Source organism: Nelumbo lutea, chromosome 6, assembly GCF_056320005.1.
Source record: "Nelumbo lutea isolate HS-2025 chromosome 6, American lotus-T2T, whole genome shotgun sequence".
Classification (NCBI taxonomy): domain Eukaryota; kingdom Viridiplantae; phylum Streptophyta; class Magnoliopsida; order Proteales; family Nelumbonaceae; genus Nelumbo; species Nelumbo lutea.
Window position 1 is genome coordinate 55794741 of NC_142689.1, and position 27960 is coordinate 55822700.

Below are 27960 nucleotides of genomic sequence, written 5' to 3' on the forward strand. Positions count from 1 at the left end.
CGGTGTATTGTGGGCTGATTTGAACTCAACGACGTGATTAGCCTAAATGCCTTGGTTCTTGGAATGACACCTTGAACACGAAATTAGTGACAGGAATAACCAATTCTAATCCACCATCTTCCATGAGAACTTCACTGTACGGTGAGTATAGTTGGAAGTGATGATTGTTGTCCTTATCAACTCTTTGTAAAAACTAAAAACAATACAACCAAGCAAAGGCCCCTTCATCGACCATAGTGCTTGATTTCATGAGATGGAAAATAGAAAAGCTGTCCTCAATTTCAAGTTTTCAATAGAAGAGAATCGTTACCTTTTTTGCTCCTTTCTGTTTCCACTTGGACAGCATTGAAGATGGTAACCGTATTCCATTGTCACAAAGTACGGTGAATCTTTTGCTTATCCCTGATCCTCTCCCCCGACCTGAATGGCGCGGCATCAAAAACATAATTAAAGAACTTATAGGGAAGGTTGTTTAGGGAAAGGATCTTCAGTCTCGATGTTACATTAATGGGCCTTTGATTAGTTGTATTCCTGTCACAAAGTTCTACAGCCTTGATGCCTGAGAAAACATCAAGCATTTATTTATGATGCTTTCTCATGTGCTCCATCTAGACTTGAAATTGCTTGCTACGTCAAAAGGGTGGGTCGTACCCATTAAGGAAGCAACAGTTTCTAAATGCAAACCTGAGGTGATTCACCAATTGCAGAGGATATAATTTTCAAAACAAGATATCAACAGAGAAAGAATTCAGTACTGCTCTTAAAGTAGCATTGTTTATGACAAACCGATTTTTAATACCTTAGAAAGAAACAAATAAAAAGAGTTAAAAATAACTGCAATTACAAGAAGCTTCACCTTTCTATTGCAACGTGATATCCAAAATAAACCTCAAGACAAACCAGTAAAAGTTACAACACCAAACCCTCCAAACAATTGCCACCTATGCATTTACAGGCTGACTAAGTGCATCTCTTTGAATTTTACACCTGAGAATAGCAAAAAGGATAACAAACTTTCAATTATTATGCCACAATAAGCAGATATGCTCCACCCACTAGATCCTAGAGAAAAACCTTAAGCCTCGAGCTTGAAATGTAAGCTAGAAGACAAATCAATCCAAACAGATCCCTGCTGACTTTTAAACTATTTTAGATTATGAACTAATTCTAATTCTTTTGTAGCTGCTGATGCCACCACAGTCCACAGAAAATCGACAAGCCAAGCCAATTTACCGCTATACAACAGAACATTACTTTTTAGAAGGTCCAAAAGTAATTCAAAGTCTTCTAGTGAGAACATACGGATCCCTTAAGTTTCAGGCTGTAGTTTTCTATGGTGCTTAAGTTGGAAAAGAATTATCTTCATCTCAGGTCAATGGATTTTATTTTTCCTATTTCCCTAAGATTATACTAAACTGTACTTTGGTCTCAACTTTAAGAAAATTCATATCCAAGAGTGTTGTCTTCCCTCCTGAACTGTTTCAATTATCCAGTTGTTGCAAGCATTTCAGGAATTTTTTTTTGATAGAATTCAATGACATTTTTTGAGGTCTTTGCTTTTTACCTATGTAGCACATACATGAAGATGTGTCTGGCACAGAGCATACTGGAAAAACTTTAGTGCTCTTAGTGTTCTATATAAATAAGGTACTTCAAATAAGCTGATGTACATGGAGGGAAAAACTTATGTATAATATTTAGGTAATACTGGAAATTTTGATGTGATACATTGTAAAAAGGTTATGGTTCAAAGAAAAAAAATTGGTGCATCTGACACATGAAAGATTGCATATACAATTGTAAAAAGGTTATGGTTCAAAGCCTAGACACTGGTCATGCATCAAAGACTAGGATAAAAAAAGTTCATCTGTTCCCATTTTGAATGCACAGGCTATATGGCACAAACATTTTTGCAGCTCAGCAGAAACCAGGAATATGTGTTATAAACAGTAGAAGAGATAAATGCTAGTATAGTAGCCAAGGAAGAAGAGAATAATCTGGGAAAGAATGAAAGCAAACAAAAGGAAGAACTTTAGCTATTAATTGTTGACATAAATCTCGGGTTGTCAAGATTGATGAGGGTTAGGACATAGCACAGAATTAGATAGTAAGAATTGGATGGAAGGTCCTACAAATAAGTACAAAAGAGTTGTCAAGAGAAGGGAAGTGAAGCCAAGAGTTCAGATGGCAGAGACAATTGGTGGGGAGTCTCAAACCCACAACGAGCCAGAGACTCAGTCAGTGGTCTTTTCTTTAGAAAACTTTTGTGGAAGTCCAGGACGCTCACCCAGAAGGAAAGATGGGGAGGCAAGTGTGACCCTTGGGGAAATAGTTAACAGAGCTGTAGAGGTTGGCAAGGGGCTAGGGCTGTTTTTATTTTTTATTTTTTCTTTTTAATTTTTATTTTTATTATTATTATTTTTTTTTTTTTTGGGGGGGGGGGGGGGGGAGGCTTTTGCTAGAAAAGCTTTCGAGGAGTTGAAAAAGGAGGAAAGGATGAATACAGTTCGTAATAGGGGAAGGCGGAGAGAGCTGGAATGATGATGATGATGGACAAGAGGAAGTGTTTGAAGGGGAAGATTAATAGAGGAATGGAGGTTTATGTAAGGGGTCTCATGAACCTTCCAATCTTTTGTATGTCTAAGTGTGTTAGGTAGTTGGTGTTTCTGTTACTCATTTGAGGTTGTTGTAGGGATCAGATGAGTTGTAACTTTTGTTAGAGGTGTTTTAGTTTTGTTCTCTCGGGTGATATCTTATCACCTTCCTTTTGTGCTTTTTTTAATGAAATCATTTTTCTTTGTTATCTTACAAAAAAAAAGAATTGAATAATGAAAATCATAATAAAAAAAGAAAGAAATGAAATTAAAGGGTTAAGATAAATAAAATAAGGTTAAGGACCATTATATGAAATAAAAAGAGATGCAATCAGAGGTTGAATAAAAGAGATGACTAAGGAATATGTTGTGGGAAGGGCAGTAATTGACCAAATTTTCCTGCAGAAGTGACGGCATCCGTTCATATGCCAGTGCCATTGGTTCTGGAGGATGCTCCAAAGGATGTAAAAGCAATAATGCTCAGTTGTGGCTTGTCAATATGATTCCAGAGAAGAGAGTGCAATAAGTGATGCTGCAAAATCTCTTCATAAAGCCATGGTCCACGGTTTGAAATGGCCTAGATTCTTAAATCACTAAATGACCAAAAATTTTCAGTAAACTATGTGTAGAAACTATGATACATACCTATTACATTGTGATCTAGAAGCAAAATTATGATTATTGCAATTTGTGCACATCCAATCTCCATCACGCCATTGCTTTGCACTGCCAAACAGGGGAGAGAGTCAGACAGACATAAGTTCCATACATTAATTATTGAAGCATGTAGTATGTAAATTATCCATTTATCTTTAATTCCCAACAAATTCAGTAAAATAATCCTATATTTCAGCAATATTGTTCTAACATGTAAAATCTAATTTGCTTTTGTTAAAAGCATAATATCTATATGCAGCCTCCAGTACTCTTTATCAGGACACAAGTCACAGTGATGGGAATCAAGCAGCCCATCCCTAAGCATTTAACTGCATACAATGTTATCAACAAATTCCGCTACATCCCAAAAACCACAACCATATGATATACCCCTTTCAAATCTTCAAACTCCATAGACCACAAAATGTAGTCAAGAATAAACAATCTGATATTTGCACATGATCCTCTAATTAGATGCTTCTTTCCTTTAAAAAATACGGTTTTTTGCCCTTCCATATTACCCAACAGATGGTGAAATGAATAACTGGTGTTACCATGGCACGGGTGCCAAGAAAGTGTCAAGAGGTGTCTGGAGTGTTCGACTCTAAAAGCTCTGGCAACATGACACGGCTATGCAAAAATATATAAATAATTTAAACTAGAAAAATGCAAAACAAAAAGAGAGTATTAGATGGTTTTTGAATAATGACTATTGGAATAAATGGGGTCATTTCTGCCATGTTCTCAGGCCCAATTGGAATGGGTGACTCCCTTAGAGCTGAGATCTTTGCAGTTATGGAAGGAGTCCAGAAAGCTAAGGAGTTCAACATCAGGAAACTCTTAATTGAAGGGGATTCAGAGGTGGTGATAGGGTGGCTGATAGATCATAATGGCTTATGGAAGTACAATAATGAGAGGAGGAAATTCAAGTGGCTGGTGTGGGAGATGGAAATTAAGATACGTTGGGTTAAAAGATAGGCTAACTCCCTAGCTGACGGTTTAGCTAAACAAGGGGCAGAAAGGGACTCACTGTTTTGGGCTAAGCTGTAACTGTAGTGTGTTTTCTTTCTTTCTTTTTTTCCTCTTCTTGAGGTTCTTTGTTGCTCTTGGAAGATAAGCGTGTTTGTCTTCCTATTGTAAATATTCAATTGATGAGGTAATGAAAGTGTTATTGATCAAAAAAATAAATAAATAATGACTATTGGAATCCCTCAAAAAGAATTAAAAACTTAAAGACATAAGAATATAACCAAACAGAAATACAAATGTGTACCATAAAACTACACAGAATGCAACTTTTCTAAGCATTACAAGTTGCAGTAGAAATATAAGATCATGTATTACAACGCTGCAAAGGCTACGTTTCATTTTTTTTTTATCAATAACAACATTTCATTACTTAATCATAAAAGTAATAACAGAGAGGAAGATAAACTTTCTTATCTTCCAAAAGGAGTTTAACACTCCCAAGAACAAAAAAAAAAAAGTTCACTTGTGCCCAAAACATTGACTCCCTCTCGACTCCTTGCTTAGCTAACCCATCCGCAAAAGAGTTAGTTGATCTTTTCACCCAGCTATTCTTAACTTCCATCTCTTGAACCAGCCACCTAAACTTCCTCCTCTTGTTACTGTACATCCATAATCTGCTGTTTTCTTTACTTGGCCACCCTACCACCACCTCTGAATCCCCTTCAATGATGAGTTTTCTTATAATCAATTCCTTGGCTCTTTGAACTCCTTCCATAACTGCAAAGATTTCAGCCTTGAGAGAGTCACTCACTCCAATTGGGCTAGAGAACATGGCAGAGACAAACCCATTCTCATCCCTAAACACACCTCCAATCCCCGATTGTACAAGATTCCCCCGACTACTCCCATCAAAGTTTAGTTTTAAGAAGCCAGCCGGTGGGGGAGTCCAAGACACATCCAAGATTGCTTTGGTATAGGTGCAGTTAGCAATCTCACCCCACTTCCTCAACAAATCATCCATTGTGAAGTCTGTAAACAGCTCTGATGATTTCAGCCAATGTACTACCCTTATATGGATCAATTCTCTCAATTCTTCATTGCTTTTTCTACTTCAGAAAAAATTTTTGAATTCCTTTCCTCCCATAGGGCCCAACAAACTGCAGTCCTCAAACATCTCCACATAGTCCTTCCCCTTTTCCTTTGGCACCTGAAGAGAGAAGGGGAAAAAAGGCTTTGCAAATTTGATGGAGGAATCCAACTACACCCAAAAAGAGATAGTGCGCACCCCCAAATGGACTTTTAAGCACAAAATAGAAATTCAATGCCTTGCATAAAATGGAAACTGAAGGGCAATCTAAGGAAAATGTAGAAATAGAGAGAGATGATAGACAGATGGAGAGAAACACAATTTATTTTTTGATATAGAGGCTAAAGGTTCCAACAACATATTTATAAGATGAAATAGATTAAGGAAACACATAATAATAATAAGAGAAGCCATTATATAAAAAATAACTAATGCATATTAATAACATAAGAGGTTTTTTTTTTCTATTCTGACTTGACATGCTTTTCAACCATTGCATGACAATACCAAGTGCTGGTTTCAGCACAGCATGTGCAAAGGTGTGCATTTTCTCAATACAATCCTCAAAAAAAATCTGATTCATGTGGGTTCTTCCCCAATAACAAAGAGATCTTGGTGGAATTGTCAATTAAGCACAATTTTACAAAGAAATATCCCACTTGGTGCCATGAAAAAATGACAATACCTGCCAAATCCTTGAGTATGCCATGTCCAGGTAAAGTTGAGGATAAAATGCAGCACAAATTCTACTACCTTAGGACCTACTCCAAATCCTTGACCATGTTCCAAAAGTTTATTAGTGTATCCTACACTAAACATCCCCTTTCTAAACAAAGAGAAAAAGATATCCTATGTGTTTACAGCAATGTTATGTTTTAGGAGGTCAATGGTGTTTCCTCCCTACACATAATGCACCTGTTTATATTAACAGAAACTCTTAAATGTGCAACTTTTTCTGATTCATCTTGCTTATTTAATGAAAGAAGTTACCAGCTTTGTTATTTATGTTTGAATTTATAAGTTCTATTATCTGTTCAAGAATATCCAGATTTTATTTCTGGACATCATTTTAGGGATTTCTTTGATTTTTCTTTTTCCCTTTTAACAATTTTTGTAGGTCTTAGAGGTCGGAATTTATCGGTGATAGTTTCTTCCTTATGTAAACATAATTAAAATGGTTTAAGATGATGGTAGAGAAGTAAGGACCCATAACTTTCAAGGTGCGGAGGCAAGGCTGGGCAATAGGGGGGTACCATGTCACCTAGGTGATGGAACTTTTTTGAATACAAACCATAAATCCTAGGGTAATTCCCTAAGTTCTATAGCAAGCAGCAACCATCTTTCACTATATAATCTTCATTATATATATGTACTTCATTTAAAACATAGAAAATCAACATATTCATGAATGAAAATAAATTTCAGAAAATAGTGGGGCTGAACCTCTATCTTTGTCCTGGAAAAAAGAAGAAAAGAAAATAAAGGATGAAAGAAGAAAATCAATGTGTTGATTGGACAAAATTTTGAGTTCTTCCATGCTTATTAGTTCAAGTTTTGAAGTCTTCAAGGGTTCAGGACAGTATACATCTTGATTGAAGTATTGAACCCTAACAAATAAGAAAGATAATAAAAAAATTAATATTTTAACTCAAACCGAATAGTTCAGTTTAATAATGTATGTTTTATTTTATTATAATTTCAGAAAGTTAAGAGCGTAAAAACATCCAAGAGTACCATGTAAAAAATATCTTGGCAATTAAGTGAGGCGGCCCTCCATGAGTGCCATATCACCTAGGTGTCAGTCTACATGTTAACCTACCTTGGTATTACCTGATTGTCATAGTTAGGTAGTATATCCTTGAAGTAGTCTTTAATTTATATGATAGTGGGTTGTTCTTGTATCATTTGGTATAGTGACACAAACATACCTTCATTAGGTCATTTGGTTTTTCATTTGATTGATAGCAGCATCTTTGTGTTTTATTGGATGATTGCAAAAAAATTGTTCTATGTGAACTCATGAAAATCATATCACCCAGACATGCACTCACTGGGTGGGTTTTTTTAGAGGCCACAAGTGGTGTTATGAATATGTGAACTCAACACCCCACATGTTAGGCTATCCTCGTATTTCTTGATATTCCTAGTGAGGTAGTGGATCCTAGACATAGTCTACTCTTTATCATATGATAGCGGGTAGTTCATGTATCACACCTAGGGTAGCAACAACAAGCATACACTCGCTAGAATGTTTATGTTTTATTGGACACTTGCAAAAAAGTATTGTAACCATATGAACTAATCGAACCAAATCACCTAGCCATGCACACACAAGACGATTTGGTTTTAAGCCCCTATTAGGGAGTACTATTGGATAAATAAATGCTTATAGAATAAGTGCTTATCCTAATAAGCACTTATCAGTGGTCTGTGAAAAAGCACTTCTTTCAAATGCAAGTAGTATAGGTATTTTGAAAATTACGTGGCGAGCCAAGACAAGCCAAAAACACAATAAGCACTTTTTCAAAAACCACTTAAACATGTCTACAATATTTTGCAAGTTCACATGACTCAGAATGAAGACTCAACAAAGGTATTCCCTTAAACATGTCGGGAAACAAATGACTTAAAGAAAAAAAAAAGGTAAATGACCAAACGCAAATGACATAACATGACTCTATCAATTGACTTTGATAAAACACTCCAAAGCTAATCCATTAGGGTGGTCCAAGACTTCTAATGGATTAGCCAAAAACACATGACTACAATATTTTGGAAGTTGACATGACTCGCAATGAAAACTCAACAAAGGTATTCCCTTAAACATGTCGGAAAACAAATGACTTGAAAAAAGTAAATGACCAAATGCAAATGACATAACATGACTCTATCAATTGACTTTGATAAAACACTCCAAAGCTAATCCATCAGGTGATCCAACACTTCTATAAGGTGAATTCAGCAAGTATATTCCATTTGCCTCATGGCTACTCCCAATCATCCTCTGAGATTTTAGATCCCAGAAAACACAATGAGTAAGAAGCAAAGTTATGTTGCAGTTCATGGATTTAGTCAAGCTACTAATAGATCAAATAAGAGGTTGGTATTAAGCTTAAGGACATGAAGAAATAAAGGATAAAACAAGGGTGTCAGAGGCTTTGGTATCTCCTTTGCCAGAGATAGGGGCAAGGGATCCATCACCAAGGGATATCTTCTCTCTACTACAGAGGAGCTGGTATGAGCAAAAGATGTTAGATATGTTGGTCATGTGATCTGATGCACCAAAATCAATAACCCAAGGGATTTTATAATTACCTAAAATAGTAGTATGATTTGCAAAAGCACAAGTACCTAAGTGGGCAAATGCGGATGAAGAAGGGTTGCCTAAAGGGTGGATGTTGCAACAGTGGTCTCCAAATGATTAATTAGCCTCCCAACTGCTCCATAGAAGATTTCTTTTCTTTTTTTTATTTTTTTTGTCAATAACAGTGAATTATATTAAAGATGGAGAAATTAAATAGCTAAGGAGCTAAAAAATCTTAACTCCCTAATACATCAATGTACACCCAAACTGTAAATCAATTACAAAACAGCCAAAAAAATAGAGTTTATGTTCACCCCTTGCCTAGCTAAACCATATGCCAATGAGTTTGCATTTCTCTTTATCCATGTACAACTAACTTCAATGTCCTTGGTCAGCCACTTAAATTTCCACTTTTCATTGCTATAGTTCCAAAGCTTGGAGTTGTCCTCTTTTAACCAGTCCGGTACAATTTCATAATCACTTTCTATGATCAATTTATTAATATGCATGCCTTTGACCCTTTATACCCCTTCAAGAGCTCCTAATATCTCAGCCCTTGAGGAATCTCCCACCCAATTAGACCAAAATACATAGCTAACAGATTCCCTTTCTCATCTATTATCACTCCCCCTATTCCAAAGGTCCATGGATGGCCCAAACTACTGCCATCAAAGTTCAGTTTGATAAAGCCGCGAGGTGGAGGGGTCCAACAAGAACTTGATGCTTTCTTAGCTCAAGTCGATTCTGCAATTTCCTTCCAATTCCTTGGCATCTCATCAACTGAAAAATCTGCAAACAATTCCAAAGTTTTCAACCAATATATCACCCTAATGTGAATAATCTCAAATATTACTTCCAAGCTTCTCTCTTTGTCTAAAAAATTTGTCTCCTCCCAGTCCAACATATTGCAGCCCTAACACATCTCCACATGATCTTGGCCCTTTTTGTTGGGCAGTTGGTAGACTCGTTCATGGGCCCGGTAGGCCACCCGGCCCGTCCAACCCTCCGACGGGCTTGAACAGGCTTTTTGGCCCGAGCCGGGCTCGCATAAAATTCGAGCCGGGCCCGCATAAAATTCGAGCCGGGCTCGGGCTTTGCCAAAATAGCCTGGCTTGAGAACGACCCGGCCCGACCTATAGTAAAACGTAAGTAAAAACCCTATGTGATGTCCATTTGAATAAATTTTTTGATTTAAGGTTGTTAATTCACTTGTAGGCCCATTGTTCATTTAAATAGGGGAAAAAGACATCTGAATTAAAATAGATAATGTTCATTTGAATAGGGAAAATTTTGAATTTCTTTTATCGGAGCCGGGCTCGGGCTCGAGCCTAACATTTTTCTGTTAATAAAGAGTAAAAGCCTGGTTCGAGCCCAGCCCGACCCGACCCATGAACAAGTCTAGCAGTTGGGCATGGAAGTGAATAAGTTTTGCACAAACAAAGAAATAAACCATTCCCAAATGGCTTTAGCAAACTTACAGGAAATTAGTAAATGGTATCCAAACTCACCATCAGATTTATAGAGGACACACCAATGAGGAGATAAACAGCTATTGGGTCTTTTTCTTTGAAGTAAATCTCCTATATTAATTCTTTCCAGAAAGGCATCCTAACAGCAACTCCCAACCTTCGGAGGTATAGGTTGACACCACACCTCTTTAACAGGGAAGGATAGTCCAACAGAAGAAGGTTGTATTAGGGCCTTAAAGAAAGATGCACAGGTGTAGGAACCTGAAGGAATGAGGGTCCAAATTCTATTGTCTGCCTTTGTTGGCTCTATGAAGATCCCTTCAAGGATGGATAATAAGACTGAAATACAGCCTAACTCCATGCCCCTGATATCTCTTTGCAAACCCAGGTTCCAACCGAATCCAAAAGGTGAGTTAGAAGGTACAAGGAAGGAGGAAGCAAGTTCATTTTTAAGGGCAGAGGTAGCAAACAGAGTTAGAAATTGATCTTTCAAAGGGGAATCCCCAACTCAAACATGTTCCTAGAATTTAATTAGGTTGCCTGAGTGCAAGTCATACCTTATCCAAGGAGAGAATACGGGCAAAATAGCTTGAATAGCTTTCTAGGGAGATGCTCTTGTAGTCCTTGCTAGAATCCTAGAGTCCCATCCATTGTCTGCCACGCCATGAATACTTCCCACTATGGCACTATCTTAACCCAAAGTTTTTCTTTTTCCAATAAAAATCTCCATAGCCATTTCCTAGTAATGCTAAGTTCCTATTCCTTATGTTCCCAATTCCCAAACCTCCCTCCTTACTCCTATACACCACCTACCGCATAACCCTATGGTCCTCCTCCTCCCCTGTCTCCTAGGGAAAATATCTCATAAGTTTTTCCAACATATTAGCCACCCTAACCAGAATCTTAAAGACTGACAAAAAATAAACATGAAGGTTAACTAGTGTGGACCTAATTAGAGTGATTCTCCCTCCAAGGGACAAATAGTTTTTCTTCCAATTGGCAAGTCTCTTTTCAAACCTCTCCACAACCGGGACCCAAAATTCATCTTTCTGAGGATTATCTCCCAATGGCAAACCAAGGTAGTTTAAGGACCAATTAGATACTACACACCCCGAAATGTCTACACATTCACATACCTCTTCTTCCCCCATATTAACTCCAACTATACAACTTTTCTCAAAATTCACTTTAAGGTTTGCCATTTGCTCAAAAAGTTGTATAGTGAGCTTCAGGTTTCTAATCCTATTGAGATCCCCTCCTTCACAAAAAAGAATTGTGTCATCTGCAAATTGCAAGTGTGTGATTGGTAATGTTTTCTCTTCCAACCCTCCATCCCCTTATCAAGTCCCTAGAATCTACTTTGGAGATTAGTCTCTCCAACACTTCTACGACCAATGTAAACAAAAAACATGATGGAGTAAATGGCAATTCCTAATGCAGCCCATCAGCTATTTGCACCATTTATCTCCAAACCCAAAATTGATCATCACCTCCAACAGGAAAGACCGACCGACCAAGTCAATAAGCCTTTTCCAAGTCCAATTTGCAAATCACCCCTTTTTTCCTGGATTTCTTTAAATCTTCTAGACTCTCATTTGCTATAAGTATTTGATATGTTATCTACCTCCCCTTCACAAAAGCTCCTTGGTTATTTGCTATGATTTCTGGGAGCACCTTCCTAATTCTAATGGACAACACCTTAGTGATGATCTTATATAGGTTGTTAACTAAGCTAATCAGCCTGTAGTTCTTCGGATGGTTTGCATCACTTTTCTTGGGTACCAAGGCAATGAAAGTTAGGTTTAGCCCAAGGTTAACCACTCCTCTAGCATGGAATTCATCAAATACCAGCCTTAGGTCCTCTTTTAGTATCTCCCAACAATCTTAATAAAAAGCCATTTTAAAACCATCTGGGCCCGGTGCCTTTGATCTATCCATAGAGAATCCACCTCCTTTATCTCTTCCAATTCAAAATTCTTTTCCAACCACTCCCTATCTTCTAGCTTCAGTGTTGGCCATTCCAATCCCTCAAGCCACACCCTATTATTTAGGGGCCTTCTAAATATTAGACCTAAAATGATCCGCAAATGCCATTGCATCACTTTTCTTGGGTACCAAGGCAATGAAAGTTAGGTTTAGCCCAAGGTTAATCACTCCTCTAGTATGGAATTCATCAAATACCGGCCTTAGGTCCTCTTTTAGTATCTCCCAACAATCTTAATAAAAAGCCATTTTAAAACCATCTGGGCCCGGTGCCTTTGATCTATCCATAGAGAATACCGCCTCCTTTATCTCTTCCAATTCAAATTTCTTTTCCAACCACTCCCTATCTTCTAGCTTCAATGTTGGCCATTCCAATCCCTCAAGCCACACCCTATTATTTAGGGGCCTTCTAAATATAGACCTAAAATGATCCGCAAATGCCATTGCAATCTCTCTTTGATTGGAAATTGTTGCCCCTTCAATCTCTAAACATGAAATAATGTTTCTTCTCCTTCCACTTGCCACACCATGAAAAAACTTGGCATTCCTATCCCCCTATTTCAACCATTTGCATCTTGACTTTTGCCCCCAACTTATTTCTTCCTGAAGATGATGGTCCTCTAGCTATTTGCGCAATTCCCATCTTTGTTCCCTTTCCTCTTTTGTTAGGTAGCTCCTCCCTTCTTTGCTATCCAAGACTTCAATTTGTGTAGTCACATTCTACTTCCTTCCTCCAATCTTCCATACTCTAAACGATTCAGATTTTTCTTCAACTTCTCTATTTCCACCTTCAAGTATTGTAGCAACATTTGCATTCTTAGGCTTCCCTATTTGCCCATTCTTCTTAAGATTGTTCTTATTTTTATTCCGAAAGGACCAAAACTTGTCTGGGAGAAGCTCTAGATGAAGTTTCCAACAAGTATCCTTGGTATGTTTCAGTTTCTTATGGTATTTACATATCACTTCTTTCTTCTCACTCAGCCCTTTTGGCTTTATCCCAACATGTGCAAAATGCTCTAAAGGTGGTCCCTATAAATGTACTTGCCACCTACTTTCTTCACTGCTCACCACAGAATATGCTTGAGCAAGGGTGACTTCATCCTTGTCTAGAATATTTTGCTTAGTAAACTGCCATACTCTTCCTATCAGTTTCTTTCTACTAGTTTCCTGAATGCCTCTACACCTATTGCTTTCCCACACAACTGTCTCCATAACATCAATCTCCTATCACAATGACTTCAACATGGAGTAGTAAACTGCCATACTCTTCTCCCCCTGTCTCAGATTGTTCACATTATTCTTTAACTTAGAGACTCTTGCAGCATTTAACTTCTAAGAATATGTTTCTGTAACATTGTCCCAAATCTCCTTGATTGAAGTCATCCAGAGGTAATGCTGACTTATGTGAGGCTACATAGAGTTGACTAACCATTCAATCACTGTGTAGTTCTCCTACATCCATTTTTCGTATGTAAGATCAATCTCTTCAAGTTTCTTCTTATTGCCTGTGAGATACCCCAATTTACCTCTATTGCAAACAAAAATCCATATAGACTGTACCCAGGCTAGGTAATTTGTTCCATCTAGTTTAATTGTAGCCACACTCGTCAAAAAGGAAGTTGTTGGACCAACCCCGGATACTAGAATCTGCTTCATCTCATTTCCAGATTGCTCCGTTGATTAAACAAAAATAAAAAAATAAGTTGTTCAGTCTTTATGGACCTAACTGAGGTTAGCCTAATACCCGAAGACTCAAAATCTAGGTTTCACCATACCTGACTACTTGGGAGAAAGGGAGAAGCAGCTACTCCTACCAGAGCTCTACAAACTTCTTCCAACCTCAACCGCCCTCTTCTGGAAACAAAAAGGAACCCCCCAAGCCTTGAGCACCACACCAATCCTTCTCTTTAACCTGTAACTGAGAATCTCTTTAGTTGGCTAAGGTTTTGGGCAAAAAACAGTAGCTTCACTTCTTAGCAATCTATAGCCAGTTTTGACTCTACAAACCCTCCACCAACTAGGCAAAAATAGTTCTCTGATCAATCAGAAACTTGATTCTCCATACACTCTTCTCATAGAAGGGTGTATGGGAAAAGAAAAGAAAAACAAAAAAAGGAGGAAGGACCACTCTGATACCAAGATATGAATTAGTCCTCAAAATTTTATTAATTTGATCTAATCAAGATTAATTACATGTCTATCCTTAAGTGGGTGGCTAGCTCAACAATAACTTAAAGGAAATTAAAATGAAGTTAACAGGCCCATTAACAAATATAAGAAATAAAGAGAACACTACTTAACAAAAAAAAAAGCACTATGGCCCATTAGGCCCGGTCTCTCTGAAAAGGCCAAAAGAAGTGTTGTGACCATGTGAACTCATTGCTCCACATGTTAAGCAATCTTTGTATTTCTTGATTGTCAAAGCAAAAGCAGCTGACCTTAGAGGCATAGTTTTCAAGGTGTCGAGACGAGGCTAGGAAGCCCATCTTTAACTATTAATTATTTCCTATGGTTTTTTTTTTAATTAAAGCTATGAATCCTAGGGTAATTTCCTAGATTCCATAGCAAGCAGCAACTGTCTTTCACTATTAATTGTCTATAGTCTTGATAAAAAAAAATGTATAAGCTTCATATTAAACATAGAAAATCAATATATTCGTGAAAAAAATGGAAGAAAGAAAAGAATCTTCAAAAAATAGAGGGGTTGAGCCTCCATTTAAATGGAAGGGGTAATTTAACTTAAACTGAATAATTTAGTTTAATAATGTTTGTTTTATTATCTCAAAAAAATTAAGAATATGAAAGTATCCAAGAGCACCATCTAAAAAATATCTTGGCAATTAAACGAGGTGACCCTCCCTGAGCATCTTATCGCCTAGGCTTCGCCTTGACAACTATGTAATGGCCACTATTGCTTATTTTATAGTTTGTTATTTAAATGTATGCTACCTTTTTTAGACATCACAAATGCATATTATTACTTTTTTTTCTACTATGCTAGCGATACAAGCTCATTCTTTAGTTCCACTTCTCCACATCTCTCTTCCCTGAGTTAATTTTTTTTTTTTGTCGTTTTCTCTCTGCCAAATTTGCATGCCAACAAAGTTCATGTTTGATTCATGTGGATAAAATGGGAAATGGACCTATGATTTCAAGAATGTCATGCATGACAAGACACCAGGGGCCATAAAGGAATTGATATTGACCAGGAAATTCTGCAACATGATAAATCTCTAAGGTGGCGTTTGATAAATCTAAAATCCGAAAAGTTACAAAGATATTATATGTGTATGAAATCTGAAAAGCAGCATGAATGCTTTTCTACTTTTTAGAGGTTCTAAATAGTTAAGGTTGTTTGTGTTGGATTAATCCTTTAGCATCTGAACTTCCCTGATTTTACTACTTTACCCCTAGAATAGACAATTTGGTAATTTTGAGTTCAATTTGCACTATTTCATAAAAATAATTTATCAAATTCAAAATAATATTGAAAAAATATTAATAAATATTAATAATTAATACAAACAAAAATAATTACTAGCTAAAATAATCAAGAATTCATAAAAACTATTAAAATCATTAATAATTAATGAAAAAGTAAAATAATTAATAATTAATACAAATAACAATTTAAAAAAAAAATATTAAAATCAAAATAATATTGAAATTTATGAATAAATTATTAAAAATGAAAAATAATTTAAAAATACATATAAATTAAAAAAAAATGAATTATTAAAAAATAAAATAAATTCCATAGGTCCATTAAATAATATTTAATAATTAGCAAATGAATATCTTAAAAACTATTAACATATTAAATAATTAATAAAAAATGAAATAATCAATAACTAGCAACAATCAAGACTAAAGGCATGTTCGTTTGCTCTGAAGTCTAACATCTGAAAGTGTAATAATTACATTAAGAGGTATACTGGTATTGGTGAACTTTTCTTTCCTCTGAACTTTGAATGCAGAGAATGTTGTTCTGAATTCTGAATTATGAAAACTATCAAAAAACCATTTTGACCCCATATATGAGAGTTTTTATTTGTCTTTTTTGGGGTATCATTGGAATACAAAAAGTTGTATGATTGCACTTTAAGAAATAAGAGATAAGAGGAAACGGACAATCAATTTTCTCTTAAAGTTAAAAGATTCCTCTTAAGAGATAAGATTTAGGAGGAAACGAACAGGCCATAAAAGAATTGTGGAATCCCATCACCATTCTGATAGGCCCCCAATTAATTTTACATACACCACCAGGAAAGGGAAAGGTCAGTTGGCGGCCAAGGGGGGGAAATAATTGAACATGGGGGAATTTATGGCTGGAAAGAATAAGAGTTTTTATGGCATTTATAGCTTGTCAATTGAGAATAGGAAGAGTATAGGGCATTTAGCATTTATAGCTTGTTAGTTGGGAATAAGAAGAGTGGGGCATTTATATTTCGGCCAGCTGGGCATTTATTATGGAAGGCAGTTTTGCTATAAGATGTGTATAAGAAGGGGCTTTGGGGGATAGAGAAGACAGACGTTTGCTAAGTACAAAACTCTGAGAGTGCTTGGGAGAGTCGGCGGTCTCTCGAAGAACCGACCTACTATAAGTGATCCTCTTTACCTCTGAATGAATATCAGTTCCTTGTTGAAGTACTAGTGGTTTGGATTCTGCTGTGAGTCTGTGAAATGCGTGTCAAATTTCTGGGACATAACAGTGGTATCAGAGCACGTCTTTCCTCGGCCATGGTGACAGCTAAGGAAGTGGCGTCGCAGGTGAAGGGTATCGAAGAATGCTTGACTTCTTTGCATTCTGAAGTGGATGGCTTGCGTGATGAGATAACAGCTGGACTATCGAATATCACATCCTTGGAAGGAGGCGTTCAAGACTTGGTAAAGCATTTTGATTTGTTGTTGCAGCAACAATCCTTGTCAGCTCCTTTGCCTACAACTGACAATGTTCCTCCTGTAACCGCATCAAGTCGTGCGGCTAACAAAGGGAAGGGTGCAGCTTTCCCGACATCCCCTTCAATGACGGTTCCGGAACATACTTCTGATTCACTTCCTCGGAAGTTGGAGGGTGATGCACTGGCGTGATATTATTGAGATTAATGGCTTGCTTCTGACAGAACGTCTGCAAGAAGCAGTGGTCTGTTTAGAGGGTGATGCACTGGCGTGATATTATTGAGAGGATGGTCGGTGACCCTTTTGTAGCTGGGCAGAATTCAAGGAACTCTTCCTTGAACGTTTCCGATCAACTCAGGAGGGAAACTTGCAGGAGCAGCTTTTATCATTACGTCAATCCACTACTGTCAAGGAATATCGTCGCCATTTCAATGTGCTTTCTGCCCCCTTACGTGACCTACCAGAATCAATCCTTGAAGCATCCTTTGTCAATGGGTTGCACCCAGATAGCCGAACTCCAACAGATGGAACCTGTTGGGCCGATTAGAAAAATGGTTGCAGCCCAGAAAATTGAGGAAAAGAATCAGGCCTTATGGGCCTAACAATCCAGTTCATATCCTCGTGGGCCCGTGATGTCCCTCTCTGGAACCCACTTTAACTCACTGGTTTCACAAGTGACTACTTCTGTTGTCACTCGAACTACACGAGTCGCAATCCCTCCTCCTACACCAGCCCCTATTGTTAAGGCCCCACCTCCTGCTTTCAAAAAGATGACCGACAAAGAGATGCAGCAGAAACGAGCGAAGGGTCTATGCTTCTGTTGCGATGAGAAATACAGCCCTGAACATCATTGTGCTCAGAAATCACTTCAGGTTTTATGGGTTCAAGATGACGTGGAGGAACTTGATTTTGATTTAGACTGCCCTTCCAGGGACACTGAAATTGCTCCAGCTCCAAAATCAGTCGCACATTGTCTCGTCACTTGTTGGGTTGTGTGCGGCAAATTCCCTTAAGGTGTGTGGACGCATTTTGTCACGTGAGGTGGTCATATTGGTAGACTCGGGTGCATCCCACAACTTTATCTCCGCAACTTTAGTGGAAGATTTGAAATTACCCCACACCCCTACACACGAATTTGGAGTTCAGATGGGAAAAGGTAGTGAGGTGAGAACTTCCGGAGTCTACCGTGAGGTTTGCCTCAACTTACCCGAATTGGACGTCATTGATAATTTCTTTCCCTTAAAGTTGGGTTCTACAGATGTCATTCTCGGTTTTCCTTGATTAGCATCCCTCGGGGAATCAATGATGAATTGGGGCAACATGTCTATGAAGCTCAATTTGGGAGGTGTCCGGGTAAAGTTGCAGGGTGACCCTTCTCTCTGTTCATCTCAAGTATCCTTGCATGCCATGATGCGCAACTTACAACACAAGGGACAAGGGGTTTTGATAGAATTAAAACAATTGCAGATGGTGGATCCTCCGCTGAACTCTGTCTTGCCTACATCCCCGCCAACCTCCACCTTACTAGATGAGTTCAAAGATATTTTTGACATGCCTACGGGCTTACCCCCTGCACGGGCTACGAAACATGCTATTGTCTTACAGGAAGGCACTTCTCCTATCTCTGTTCGTCCTTACAGATATCCTCAATTCCAGAAAGATGAGATTGAACGTCTTGTCTCTGATATGTTGGTTGTAGGTATTAATCAGCCAAGTACAAGCCCCTACTCGAGCCCGGTCCTTTTAGTCAAAAAGAAAGATGGAAGTTGGCGTTTTTGTGTGGATTACAGAGCCCTTAACCGTGCTACGGTTCCGGATAAGTTCCCCATTCCGGTCATCGAAGAACTTGTCGATGAGTTCCATGGTGCTTCTATTTTCAGCAAAATTGATCTTAAATCGGGCTACCACCAGATTCGGGTCCGCAGTGAGGACATTCCCAAGACTGCATTTCGCACCCACGAGGGCAATTACGAATTCCTTGTCATGCCCTTCAATCTCACCAATGCGCCCTCGACCTTCCAGTCATTAATGAATACTGTATTCCATGATTTCCTCTGTCGCTTTGTGTTGGTATTTTTTTATGATATTCTAGTTTACAGTACTTCCGAAGCTGCCCATTTGGATCACCTCCGACAGGTCTTCTCTATGTTGCGCGCCCATCGTCTCTTTGCCAACTCAAAGAAATGTATCTTTGCTCGGCCTAGCATTGAGTACCTGGGTCATATTATTAGCGTGGCTAGTGTTTCTGCCGATCCTTTTAAAATCCAGGCCATGGTTGACTGGACTCAACCATCTTCACTTAAAGCTCTTCGCAGTTTTTTGGGACTTACAAGCTATTATCGTCGTTTTGTGCGTAACTATAGTAAAATAGCATGGCCATTGACGCAGCAGCTTAAAAAGGATGCTTTCTCATGGAATGCAGAGGCTGAGAATGCATTTCAGGAGTTAAAACGGGCTATGATGACCGTACTAGTGTTGGCCCTTCCAGATTTTTTCCAGCCCTTCTTGATCGAGACAGATGCATCCGGGGTAGGACTCGGGGCGGTATTAATGTAGAATAATCAGCCTATAGCTTTTTATAGCCACAAGCTTAGCCCAACGGCACAGTCAAAATCTGTCTACGAGAGGGAATTAATGGCCATTGCCTTCGCTATTAAAAAGTGGTGTTCCTATCTTCTTGGAAGACTCTTTATTGTTCAAACCGACCAGTGGAGTCTCAAGTATCTGTTGGAGCAGCGGATTGTCGAAGGTGAGCATCATAAGTGGCTTCTTAAGCTTATGAATTATGACTTCGAGATTCAGTACAAACCGGGTGCCGATAATACCATGGCTGACGCCCTATCCAGAGTTCCTGCCGAAATGCACTTAAACTCACTTACAGTACCCGTTTTTCTTGATTTTGATGACATTAAGGAGCAAGTTGATGATCATCCTTTTCTGGCCAACATCAAGCATACCATACAGCAGAATCCAGCTGCCTATCCCGCCTATCTTTAGTTGGAGAACACCTACGTTATCATGGTAAATTGGTTCTGCCAGCTTCTTCCCCATTTATCCCCCTCTTGCTTAAGGAGTTTCATTCAGGAATTGTAGGAGGACATGCGGGAATCCGCCGGACATATAGGCGCATAGCAGCTGAATTTTACTGGCGGGGGATAAGGCATTCTGTCCAGGAGTTTATGCAGGCCTGCGATGTGTGTCAACGCAGCAAATATGAAGCCATGTCCCCTACTGGCCTTTTACAACCTTTACCCGTACCTGAACAGATCTGGGAAGATATTGCTATGGACTTTATTGAGGCTCTTCCTAAATCAAAGGGGTTTAATACAATTATGGTGGTGGTCGATCGTCTCTCCAAGTATGCCCATTTTATCCCTCTCAGTCATCCCTTCTCAGCTCTCACGGTTGCTCAGGCCTTCCTGCACAACATAGTCCGTTTACATGGCAGTCCCTGCTCGATTGTATCTGATCGTGATAAGGTCTTTATGAGCTTCTTCTGGCGCGAGCTTTTTACCCTACAGGGTTCAGAATTGCATCGTAGCTCAGCTTACCATCCTCAGACAGATGGACAGTCGGAGGTGGTTAATCACTGTTTGGAGACTTATTTGAGGTGCTTTGCGGTTGATTCCCCCTCTCGCTGGTCTTCTTGGATATCGTGGGCAGAATACAGCTATAATACCTCTTTTCACATTGTTGCTGGCATGACACCTTTCAAGGTGGTTTATGGGCGTGATCCCCCTCCATTAATCCACTATGAGCTTGGCTCTATGGCTAATGCTGATGTTGAAACTGTTCTCCTTCAGCGAGATGCTATACTCAGGGAGCTGCGTGCTCATCTACACCGGGCACAACAAAAGATGAAAGACTCGGCTAATGTGAACCGCCGTGATGTTAATTTTGAGGTTGGGGATTCGGTGTTTGTACAAGTGCGACCTTATCGCCAACAGTCTCTAGCTCACCAAGCCAATGAAAAGCTTGCCGCTCGATTTTATGGACCATTTTCTATTGTGGAAAGAATTGGTGTTGTCGCTTATAAACTTCAACTTCCTCCAAAGGCAAGGATTCACCCTGTTTTTCATGTCTCACAACTCAAGAAGGCAATTGGCAATCATATCTCTTCTCCCGTGATTCCTTCCACTCTGTCAGCTGATATGGAAATGCTGGTGGAACCTGCGGGCGTTTGGGGGGGTGCGTCCATCCACTTTGCCCAGAGTTACTGGTTCGGAAGTGCTTATCCATTGGCAGGACCTGCCTGATTTTAAAGCTTCATGGGAGAGCCTTTTGACTTACTTCGCGACCAATTTCCTCATTTCACCCTTAAAGACAAGGTTAGACTTTGGGCGGCGGGTAATGATAGGCCCCCAATTAATTTTACATACACCAGAAAGGGGAAAGGTCAGCTGGCGGCCAAGGGGGGGAAATAATTGAACATGGGGGAATTTATGGCTGGAAGGAATAAGAGTTTTTATGGCATTTATAGCTTGTCAGTTGAGAATAAGAAGAGTATAGGGCATTTAGCATTTATAGCTTGTTAGTTGGGAATAAAAAGAGTGGGGCATTTATATTTCGGCCAGCTGGGCATTTATTATGGAAGGCAGTTTTGCTATAAGATGTGTATAAGAAGGGGCTTTGGGGGATAGAGAAGACAAACTTTTGCTAAGTACAAAACTCTGAGAGTGCTTAGGAGAGCCAGCGGTCTCTCGAAGAACCGACCTACTGTAAGTGATCATCTTTACCTCTGAATGAATATCAGTTCCCTGTTGAAGTACTAGTGGTTTGGATTCTGTTGTGAGTCTGTGAACTGCGTGTCAAATTTCTGGGACATAACACATTGTTCATCAATCCTTTTTCCCAAAGAGAGACAACACAACAAAATACAACACATTAAACCCAAATTGAAAAGACCAAATAGTAAAATCAAATTGATTATGGATTCTCGTCACTTCCGTTCTTCTTACCTTGGATTGAGCATGAAGTTAGTGAAGAGAACCAAATACCAAGCCAGGAACACCAGCACGTATAACTCCTACGTCTTAAGCAAAATCCCTAATTGCAACAACAAGATTCGAGAAAAAGAAGAATTCAGCTCTACCACCTGAATCAATGTAACAAAAACCCTAGAAAACATTGAGGGATTTCGCTTTGGGAAAAAAAAATCTCTAGTCCAAATGGAGAAATTTGCATCACTTGATCACTTGAACACGATTTGGTAGCATAAATTTTGAGAAGCAGCACCAGGATACTAAACAAATGCGTCTATCTCCTGCAATTCGGAAGATATTCATGGCTGCAAAGATTGAATCAACTGGTTTTGTGCCCTAAATTTCAAATCGGAACTGAAGGAACAAAAAACGTCAAAAACGACCGGATTGAAGAACTGGAAGTGCAAAATGGCAAGAAAATCAGATGCAGCAGATGCTTTTCCACTTTGTAAAACCTTGGACTGAAAGTGCAGTGCGACAAGTCCCTTTGTCGTTCAAAGAGGAAGAACTCGAATGAGATAATTTTGGGTTTATAACAAGGGCATACCTTATCTTTTCGAAATTATTCATGGGCACTTTGGACTTTGCACCAGGTCTGAAATGCGTCTAAGCGCATTAAGTGCTGGGCCGCGGTCTTAGAATTTCATATCTGAAAATACATTTCAGATCATCCTTTCAGACACAAACACAAACACAAGTGGTGTCTAAAAAGTAACATTTTCAGACTTCAGAGGCCTGAAAAGTGTTATCAAATGCCACCTAAGATCTTTTTTCTTTTTTGATCAATACTTATAAATCTCTAAGATCAAGAAGGTACATTTTGTTGGAGGTTATAAGGGTATATTTATAATGTTGATAAATTTTGGGGACTTGTATGTATTTATGAGAGGAAGAGGGGCATAAGTGAAACTCTGATATAATTGTGTCTTTTGCATATTTAAGCCATTGGTTGTGTGGGATTAGGGTTGAGTGAGAGTGGATATTTTGTTATGAGTCTGTAGAGAAATCAGCCATGTATCTCTTCTTCTCATAGTGGATATTTTTCCCTCTCTTCCCATGGATGTAAGCTATCGAGTTGAACCACGTTAAATCTTGGCATTTTACCTATTTCTTCTTCCTATTTTTTCTTGATTTACTATTTATTCTCTTTCCTACTGGTTGACACATTTCAATAAGTCCCAAGCCATCTCATAATTTGATCCAGACTGACCACATAAACCATTGCTTTTCAACAGCAAGATTTGACCCAGAACCAACATGATGAAATTTGTATATATAAACAACAATAGAAAGAAGATCATAGTTTTTTCTATGCATGAATATAAATTTATCTGAATCAGATCCACTCTGAAAGACCATAATATATCTACAGCAACTAGTATAATACTGATCAAGGAAGACATTGTTCAGCTTATTCAAGATTTTATGAGGGAACCAAAAAAAATAGTACCCTTTCCCCAGAAGTGTAGGCATCGTTGCCATCTGTGGTAATTGCATTTGTACTTGTAAATTTGCTGCTGTTGCAGAATTTCCACTGGGATAAGGAGCATACAGCCCAGGTGCCTGATCACCACTGGATCCTCCAATCTGCTCAAATCCCTGATATGATTGCTGCTGTGCATGCATCTGGTGTTTTCAGAACAGAAAAAAAAAAATGTAGAAAAACTGTCAGTGTCTGTATGTAATAGGACAAAAAAATACAGTTTAAAATGGTTACCAGAAGATTGTTCTTCATATCCCCTGCATTTAGCCTCTTGTTGTCCCACTCGTTGACAAACTCCTCTGATGCCAACCGTTTCATTCCAAGTGCTTCATACAAAGAATACAAAAAACATCAGTTTTGCAAACATGACATATTACAAAAGGTGTAATTCCCTTCCCCATAAGGCTCAAAGTACAACTAATTTCTAAACATTCCTAATGAGTTTAATTGTACACACTAAAAGAAGCTCTTAATATGAGATATGTAGAACAAATGGTAGACCAATCATACCTTCTCTACCAAAGTATAAATGAATATCCTTATTCAAATGGAAACATAAACATGATAAAACTACAAAGATCAAAAATAAAGAAGCCTACTGATGATGCTCATAAACTATAAGAAGACAACAAAAGATTGGATGTCTCTGCAAGAACTTCTATTTTAGAGAATCAGTAACTGTGTCTCTGAAGAACATCAATGATGTTCCACCATCAACCTAATGAAGCTCACCCGATGGCATGAACACTACCTTATTTTGTTTCAAGAGAAATCAAATAGCAATCGACTAATGGAAACTTTTTAGAAGGGAGTCCAAATATTTTGTGCACAATCAATATGCTTCTCTGGAAATTGAGAAACAAACTGCCTACTGATAAGAATGCATGACAATATGTAATACAAATTATCCTCATTTTTTTATCAGAATGAAAGAGAACAAAAGCAAAATTGCATTACGATATATCAAACAATTATCTAACCTAATATAAACAACATATGACAAAAAAATAATACTTACTCGGAAACATATCTGTTACAGCTGCATTTTCTGCAGATGAAGGTGTAGTTGATGGTAAGGAAGCATTGCATTTTTTACACTGCACCATAAAAGCAAATCTCATTCAAATATATCTTGCACGAAAAGCAAAGGTCTTAAAGAAATTCACTAAGCAAGTGCAAGGATGTTAAAGAACAGGATATCATTATGTTTAATGGCTTACTTGTGCACGGGAAGAGTAGTTGTGGAAACCACAGGAGCATATCCAGTCTCCATTGCGCCATCCTTTTGGAACCATAAGAACCTGATTTGTATTGTTTGTATATGGAAGTGAAGCACTACTACTCCCACCTAAGGGCCAACCAGAAGTTGACTGGACTCCATATTTATCAGCCACTCCAAGCGACCAATTAGGATTCAATGGAAATGATTGCTGAAGAGAAGGGTTGCTTGTTATCCCCATATTCATCTTCAGTCCTCCTTGTGCCCTGGCAAAATAATGTGCATAAGTTGGGAGAGAAACTCCAGGCATTGCAATTGCTGGCATTGCTGCTACCTCCTTTGGTTGCCCGCACTTTTTGCACTTTTCTCTTGACGCATAATTGTTGTTACTGCAACCTATTGATCCATTCCATACAACCCAACCAACGGTGCGGCCAGCGAGAAGACAAGAAGCCAAGTATACGCACACCAACCAGCCCATCCCAAAACAAAAGATACATACAAAACACATGCACCACTCAACCCAATTGATTGCAAGTTCCTAATCTCATCTTGAGATAAAAAACAAATATCATATATGCAATTGATAGTGTCAAACTAAAGACAAGAAGTAGCCGCATGATTTGCCAGTAATTATCTGCAGATGTATCAGATTTATTCATTCACAACGAGAATGCATAACAGCCTAGTCCTATAATATTATTTTCAAGTTTGTTGACCATAACAAACACAATTTATGTGTGTTCAACAAAAGACAAAATTTCATCACCTACTCAACAAGACTATTGGGAATGGGTTGCCAGCTCTGTAAGTGGGATGCATATCAACATTAGGAGGAAAATCTTCAAAGCATGATACTTTGTTATTGGGTCAATCATGCTAGGGAACTCAGTGGATATTGACATGTATATCTCATTTCCATGCCAGTGGTTTTTAGTGACCCACTTGACATTTATTCAAAGAACCCCAATGCATACATGAGAGAACTAAAAGAGAAAAGTTTTTACATGATTCAGAAGATGGTTAATTGAACTTCAAGAAATGAAGATTTATAATAAAAGTTATAAGGTAAATAATGGTTACAATTTAAAATAAGGGACTATCTTCCTACGGAAAATTGTCTAGAAAAAAATATCAAGATGAGTCAGGAATATCAGGATGTAGTATGCCACATCACCCTCAAGCTGCAGAATCCTTAAAAGGACCTTTTTGAATTAAAAAAGAAAAAAAGTTGAAACTTCAAGAGCTAGTATTACTTCTACAAACTCCAATAAAAGATGCCGCATCAATTCAATGTGACTTTACCTATTTGACAATCTAGATTTGAAACATGGTCCATTCACATGGCTGAAATGGAAAAGGTTATCTAGAAAAGATTCTAGATAATACATCTATATGGACTTTATCCTTAAAAAGACCATTGGAACAGAACCAAGAAAAAATATTGGATGCTTCGTTTTCAAAAAAATTGAATCAATGTACCTTCCAGATAAGACAGAAAATCATATGCATATTAATTCTAGTATTTAGATATCCTTCCATGGTTGACATGTCAACTGCTACTGCTTTCTGCATGTTTACGCATTTTATAGGAGTTCTGGGCCTGTCCAAAAAAGAGTTCGATAAAACTTCACCCTCAGTAATGTTGTGGTTTTTATGGATCTTCCCAATATTTCCCACTTCAGAATAAAAAGCTTTAGTAGGCTCATCTTGCATGCAATAATCTTCCCACTATTTTTTCCCAAAGTAAAACATCATGCCATGAATGATTGAAATACCACCATTAGACATTAGAATAAATATATAGTTTCTTGATTAGTTCAGTTTTAATGTGCAGCTGACAGTCCAAAAGACTAGAATCATGATTTCTAGACTGTGGTGGTGTTTGGTATAGTGGTGATGCATTCCCGTTTTGACTCCACCTAAGCACCACATAGGTGATTTGACTTTAACAATCAAACAAAACGTATTTGGTTGTACAGTTTACCTTGAAACAGAAAAACCACATTTTGCATCAGATTTCATGCATGGGGCATTGGAGAAAAGGTAAAAATTGGTATTTATGTATCTGGTGGCCATTCCCACTTTATTTGTCCTGTGTGGTGCCTAACGGCACCTATATGTTTGAAATTACAACAAAACATTCTGCGGTTGGTACCAAATACCAAGTGGTCTGCCATAAGCTGGAAGCAAAGCATCAAGCGTATCACTCAGCTGAACGATAGTTGTTTCTAAGAATATAATCAAGAAACAGGTAGGAATCCTTTATGCATCAAAACATACAGGAAATGCTCTAAACTTCAACTACTGGATCCTTCATAAATCGTCATATAAGCCAATGATTAGTCGGGTAAGACCACTAAACCCCTGCTGAACCTCCCTTTACATACAAATTCTACTAACGAAATTCCAATAAACCCTAACTCCTATTTGAAAAGGCCAGTTCATGTAACACAATCGATCAGTGATTCCTATGCGAAACTCCTACCATGCAAAAACTTCCAATCAATAAATTACCAGCATATGCTCCAACCGCAAAATTATATAAAAAACGCTGAATTAATAAAACTAATGATATTGGAATAGAAAATATCCATGAGATGACCAAATCAATTGAAGTAAGAAACAAATAAGGCGAGAAAGCGATGTTTGTGAGACTATGTACGATTAATTAGTTAATCCAGTAAGATCTATCCAACATACTACAGAGTTACTGAGACTCCAAGAGGCGTGTGGGGGTAGAGTAAAGAAAGCAAGATCTAACCAGTGCAGATCCAATCACCAATGCGAGGGAGCCATTTAGAATCGGCAGGAGTTTTGGTGTCGACAAGAAGCCGAGGCTGTTTACATCTGTTGCAGAACGATCTGAACGCGTAGTTTCTGTTCCGGCACCCCGCGCATTCCCAATCTCCTTCTCTCCCTTCTCCCATTCTTATTGGTGTTTTTGGTCCCTGGCAAACGATCAACGAATACAATTGAGGTCGAAGTAGAGACTGCTGGGGACAGCCAGAGAGAGAGAGAGAGACTGAAAAGCCGGGAGTTCAGGTCAGGGATAGATCTGCTGATGTTGGAATGGAAAGATAGATATGTTCAATGAGGATCCTCTGCAGTCTCCTCTCTACTACTTTATTTGTACTGAACCAAGCCAGCCCAGCCCCAGCGGGCAGCCGGGGGAGCATCTCGCACGTGCTTGGACTTCAAAGCCTTTTAATCTAATTTAACGAGGATAAGGAGAGGGCCCACTGGGTCAACTTTTTTGGTCCCGGTCAGTCAAGGCCCATTATTGTTGGATTGCCGATTCGCCGGTGTGTTCT

At 38.5% G+C, this 27960-nt stretch overlaps 1 protein-coding gene across 6 annotated transcripts; it reads right to left on the reverse strand.

Annotated features, from left to right (window-relative positions):
• Positions 1-83: 83 nt before the first annotated feature.
• LOC148848971 (zinc finger (Ran-binding) family protein) lies at positions 84-27838 on the reverse strand. Of its 6 annotated transcripts, none has more exons than XR_016100879.1 (9): positions 27411-27838; positions 24648-24912; positions 24446-24524; positions 23662-23753; positions 23395-23570; positions 3240-3320; positions 857-987; positions 504-684; positions 84-420 (listed from the first exon to the last, which is right to left on the reverse strand). XR_016100879.1 is itself a non-coding variant. In XM_088950339.1 (7 exons), the coding sequence occupies exons 2-7, from the start codon at positions 24891-24893 to the stop codon at positions 942-944; spliced, it is 720 nt and encodes a 239-aa protein (XP_088806465.1). In that variant the 5' UTR covers positions 24894-24912; positions 27411-27838; the 3' UTR covers positions 733-941. The 6 variants fall into 6 exon arrangements, 2 of the variants coding, with proteins under 2 accessions (XP_088806465.1, XP_088806464.1); XR_016100877.1 differs by having other exon boundaries at positions 24648-25042; XR_016100880.1 differs by lacking the exon at positions 504-684.
• Positions 27839-27960: the final 122 nt, after the last annotated feature.